The 5,683-nt window shown below is 38.4% G+C and overlaps 1 protein-coding gene across 1 annotated transcript; it reads left to right on the forward strand.

Annotated features, from left to right (window-relative positions):
* Nucleotides 1–2,450: 2,450 nt before the first annotated feature.
* LOC111749312 (olfactory receptor 5D18-like) lies at nt 2,451–3,392 on the forward strand. Its single transcript, XM_023542655.2, has one exon. The coding sequence runs from the start codon at nt 2,451–2,453 to the stop codon at nt 3,390–3,392; it is 942 nt and encodes a 313-aa protein (XP_023398423.2).
* The last annotated feature ends 2,291 nt before the right edge of the window (nt 3,393–5,683 follow it).

Consider the following 5,683-nt stretch of genomic DNA (forward strand, 5'->3'; position numbering starts at 1 on the left):
TGGGGGAATAGATGTGCCCTGACAGTTTTGGGAATGTGTATTTTCTTACTTTTGTAAATTTTTGGAGCAGTCGTCAAGGTAAATAGACAGGCATTTAAGCAGAATGGAATAATCAGTGATTAGACAGAATCTTTAGTAAAAAAGAATATCCATCTATCAATCTGTCAATCATCTATCTATCTATCTATCTTTCAAGCTTCAGTCAAGGTTATAAAGCATATCTCAGGGAACACATGTGTCTTCTGAGACCAAAAGAACAATGAAATGGGAGGAAATTATATGGAAGAAGATTTTAGTTCTCTTATTCCTGGACTAAATGAGAGAATACATTTATTATCAATTTAACATCCACATTTGGTAGAAAAAAGGGCAACGACTTTAAAGGCCTATATTTGATCAAAATTAAGGTTTAAATGCCTTAGATAAATAAAATGTGTTAAAAATGTTACGATTAAAATTACTGTATGTGTGGTGCTTTGGCTTCTGAGCACTCAGATTTATACAGGAACATGATAGGGTCACTGAGGACCTCAATCCAGCACAAGACCTGATATCTTTATTTCTTGGCCATTTGATAATGATTTGTTAGGTTTCAGAGTAAGAGATAAACTTATAAGAAATCATAGACAGAGAAAGAATTTCCCGGTATGTTGGGATCTGAGAGGCGCTGGCCATCAATTCTAGAAATACAGTGATTCGTTTATATTACTGTTTTTACATTAAATGACTTAAATGTGCGCTACTACTCCATGCTTTTATCTTCTGCAGGCATAATATAGGGACAGAATAAATATCCTAGGTGCTGAAGGAAGAGAAGTAAGTTGGAGATACTTTGGGAATGGGAATTTCTCAAAGAGTCTTTATTTATTCTTGGTATATAAACTTCTCTAAATCCCATTCTCCTGCGTATTATCTGGATGCTGCCCTCAAGTATATCATTGTGGCACATAACAATGTCAGTGGAATACGTCCCATATTTAGAGTCCCTAGTTTGCTCACAAATTGAAGGGAATAATCATTGATAAAGGAAATAGTAGGTGCGTCTATAAAATGGACCAGTGTTTGGGTGGGGAAATGGCTACATGGTTGGTGGTCATAGGCTGGTCTTTATCTACAGGTCACTGGGAAAGTCAAGGCTTCTTCTGGTTTGTATTATGCCACCTCTAAAGAAAGGATGTAGACCATAATATTTTTATTTTATCGTCTTTTCTAATTTCTTTTTATTCCTGAAGCAATGAGAAAGAATTGGAACTTAACAACAACAACAAAAATACCTATTGGACAGAATAGAACTCCCCCATTGGGTTTCCAAGGCTGTAAATCTTTCCTGAACAGAGTGCCATAGCAGTGTTCCTGCAGAGCAGCTGCTTGGTTCAAACCACCGAAACTTTGGATATCAGTGGAGTACTTTTAATCACTGAGCTGCCACTGGTCTTGACTGGAATTAAGATATTCTAAATTGAAAAATATTAAAAAAAAAAAAAAAGCCAGCTTGGAATCATGATGACCCCATATGTGTAAGAGTAGAACTATCCTCCACAAGGTTTTCAATGGCTGATTTTTCTGAAGTAGGTCACTAGCCCTTCGTTCAAAGGCTCCACTGGGTGGACTAGAACCTCCACACTTTTGGATAGGCAGCCAAGGGCATTAATCATTGGCATCACTTAGGCTGTTAAATTAATTAAGATTTATTTTGGTATAAGGTTTACTGTGTCAGAAAGAAAAAACTAAGGCTAACATATTGTGCAACATTAACAATAAAAACACAAATGGGAAGTGTTAAGGCTGTCCATTCTTTATGTCCATAGTGTGTACATGTACTATGTTCGTTAATAAAATAATTTAGACAATTCTGATTTTTGTTATTGACTGTGGAGCTAACATAATTTGTCACTGCATCAGGCGGGGCTTGTCTTTTATGAGCTTATAATATTCAAGGAGAACTGAAAGTGTTAAGTGAGGATTTGGTTTAAAATTACCATATAATCCCAGGAGCCTTGGTAGTGTAGTGGTTAAGAGATTGACTGCTAACCAAAAGGCTGGCAGTTTGAATCCAGCTGCTCCTTGGAAACCTATGGGGCAGTTCAATCTGTCCTATAGAGTTGCTACGAGTCGAAATTGACTTGATCGCAATGAATTTTTATACTATAAAAAAAAATACTATACAATCCCTAAATCTCATTTTTATATACTCATGAATACTAAAAGTTAGACTCAAGACCTTAAACAAAATTCAATTCAATGATTTTTCTTCAGAAAAAAAAAAAAAAGTTATCATGTTTTAAATTTTTAGAAGATTAGCATTTGTTAATTAAGAAACATAGATTCTGAAAGAGACACCTTTTCCAGTCTTGGCAAAGGATAGTTGACAAAGCTTCCTGTATCCTTGCTATGCTTATTTATTTATTTATTTTCCAGGACTGACTTTCAGATTTCAAAAAACCGAAGCCATGTTACTGTCAGAGAGAAATAAAAGCACTGCCACATTCACTCTTTTGGGCTTCTCAGATTACCCAGAACTGCAGGTTCCCCTCTTCTTGGTATTTCTGACCATCTACAGTCTCACTGTTGTAGGAAATCTTGGGATGATTGTAATCATCAAAATTAACCCCAAGCTGCACACCCCCATGTACTTTTTCCTCAGCCACCTCTCATTTGTGGATTTTTGCTATTCCTCCACCATTGCTCCCAAGATGCTGGGGAACCTAGTTGTAGAAGACAGAACCATTTCGTTTTTAGAATGTGTAGTACAATACTTTCTCTTTTGTACCTTTGCAGTGACTGAATCCTTTCTATTAGCTGTAATGGCCTATGACCGCTTTGTGGCCATTTGCAATCCTTTGTTCTACACAGTTGCCATGTCCCGGGGACTCTGTGCTATGCTGGTGGTGGGATCATATGCGTGGGGAATAGTATGTTCCTTGATACTCGCAGGCTCTGCTTTGAAATTATCTTTTCATGGTTCTAACACAATCAATCACTTCTTCTGTGAGTTCCCCTCACTTCTCTCCCTTTCTTGCTCTGATACTTCTCTCAGCCTGTTGTTGCTTTTCATCTTTGCTACTTTTAATGTTGTGAGTACATTACTCATCATTCTCACTTCTTACGTGTTTATCGTTGTCACCATCTTGAAAATGAGTTCATCCAGTGGACGTTGTAAGGCATTCTCTACCTGTGCCTCTCATCTGACTGCCATCACCCTCTTCCATGGCACCATCCTCTTCCTCTACTGTGTGCCCAACTCCAAAAACTCCAGGCACACCATCAAAGTAGCCTCTGTGTTTTACACAGTGGTGATCCCCATGTTAAATCCCTTGATCTACAGTCTGAGGAATAAGGATGTCAAGAATACAGTCAGCAAGATAATGGACACTAAAGTCTTTTCTCATTGACCATATTATTTTAGTAGAATTTGTCCCAAATTTTTAAATAAAGTGTGTCCAAAAAGGCCATTTTAAAAGATACATTTAAAATTAATACTTATTAATGCCCACATGTGTCTGTCAGTTTGTCGTACTGTGGGGACTTGTGTGTTGCTATGATGCTAGAAGCTATGTCACCAGTATTCAGACATCAGCAAGGTCACCCATGGAGGACAGGTTTCAGCTGAGCTTCCAGACTAAGACAGACTAGGAAGAAGGACCCAGCAGTGTACTTCTGAAAAGCACTAGCCAGTGAAAACCTTATGAATAGCAGTGGAACATTGTCTGATGTAATGCTGGAAGATGAGCCCCCCCCCCCCAGGTTGGAAAGCACTCAAAAGGTGACTAGGAAAGAGCTGCCTCCTCAAAGTAGAGTTGACCTTAATGAAGTGGATGGAGTCAAGCTTTTGGAACTTTCATTTGCTGATGTGGCATGACTCAAAATGAGAAGAAATAGCTACAAACATCTATTAATAATCAGAACGTGGAATATATGAAATATAAATCTAGGAAAATTGGAAATCATCAAAAATGAAATGGAACACATAAACATCAATATCCTAGGCATTAGTGAGCTGAAATGGACTGGTATTGTCCATTTTGAATCAGACAATCATATAGTCTACTATGCTGGGAATGACACCTTGAAGAGGAATGATGTTGCATTCATTGTCAAAAAGAACTTTTCAAGATCTATCCTGGAGTACAATGCTGTCAGTGATAGGGTAATATCCATACGCCTACAAGGAAGGCCAGTTAATACAAATATTATTCAAATTTATGCACCAACCACTAGGGCCAAAGATGAAGAAATGGAAGATTTTTATCAGCTGCTACAGTCTGAAATTGATCGAACATGCAATCAAGATGCATTGATAATTACTGGTGATTGGAACATGAAAGTTGGAAACCAAGAAGAAGGATCAGTCGTTGGAAAATATGGCCTTGGTGATAGAAACGATGCCAAAGATCAAATGACAGAATTTCGCAAGACCAACGACTTCTTTGCAAATACCTTCTTTCACCAACATAAATGGCAACTATACACTTGGACCCTGCCAGATGGAACACACAGAAATCAAATTGACTACAACTGTGGAAAGAGATGATGGAAAAGCTCAATATCATCAGTCAGAAGAAGGCAGGGGCCTACTACGGAACAGGCCATCAATTGCTCATATGCAAGTTCAAGCTGAAACTGAAGAAAATCAGAGCAAGTCCATGAGAGCCAAAATATGACCTTGAGTATATCCCACCTGAATTTAGAGACCATCTGAAGAACAGATTGGACACACTGAACACTAATGACCGCAGACCAGATGAGTTGTGAAATGACATCAAGGACATCATCCATGAAGAAAGCAAGAGGTCACTCAAAAGGCAGAAAAGAAAGAAAAGACCAAGGTGGATGTCAGAGGAGACTCTGAGACTTGCTCTTGAGCATCAAGCAGCTAAAGCAAAAGGAAGAATTGATGAAGTAAAAGAACTGAACAGAAGATTTCAAAGGGCCTCAAGAGAAGACAAAGTAAAGTATTCTAATGACATGTGAAAAGAGCTGGAGATGGAAAACCAAAAGGGACGAACATGGTCGGTGTTTCTCAAGCTGAAAGAACTGAAGAAAAAATTCAAGTCTTGAGTTGCAATAGTGAAGGTTTCCATGGGGAAATTATTAAATGACGTAGGAAGCATCAAAAGAAGATGGAACGATTACACAGAGGCATTATACCAAAAATAATTACATTGTTCAGTCAATTCAAGAAGTAGCATATGATCAGGAACCAATGGTACTGAAGGAAGAAATCCAAGCTGCTCTGAAGGCATTGGTGAAAAACAAGGCTCCAGGGAATTGATGGAATATCAATTGAGATGTTTCAAGAAACAGATGTGGCACTAGAGGTGTTCACTTGTCTATGCCAAGGTATATGGAAGACAGCCTCCTGGCCAACTGACTGGAAGAGATCCATATTTATGCCTTTTCCCAAGAAAGGTGATCCAACCGAATGTGGAAATTATAGAACAATATCATACGCAAGAAAATTGTGCTGAAGATCCTTCAAAAATGGCTGCAGCAGTATATGGACAGGAAATTGCCAGAAATTCAGGCCGGTTTCAGAAGAGCATGTGGAACCAGGGATATCATTGCTGATATCAGATAGATCCTGGCTGAAAGCAGAGAATACCAGAGGGATTTTTACCTGTGTTTTATTGACTGTGAAAAGGCATTCGACTGTGTGGACCGTAACAAACTATGGATAACACTG

The sequence above is a fragment of the Loxodonta africana genome, chromosome 7 (genome assembly GCF_030014295.1).
Source record: "Loxodonta africana isolate mLoxAfr1 chromosome 7, mLoxAfr1.hap2, whole genome shotgun sequence".
Lineage (NCBI taxonomy): Eukaryota > Metazoa > Chordata > Mammalia > Proboscidea > Elephantidae > Loxodonta > Loxodonta africana.

What these genes read in the sequence shown, in the direction of transcription:
- LOC111749312 (XM_023542655.2), top strand. Translation starts at nt 2,451, where the DNA reads ATGTTACTGTCAGAGAGAAATAAAAGCACTGCCACATTCACTCTTTTG.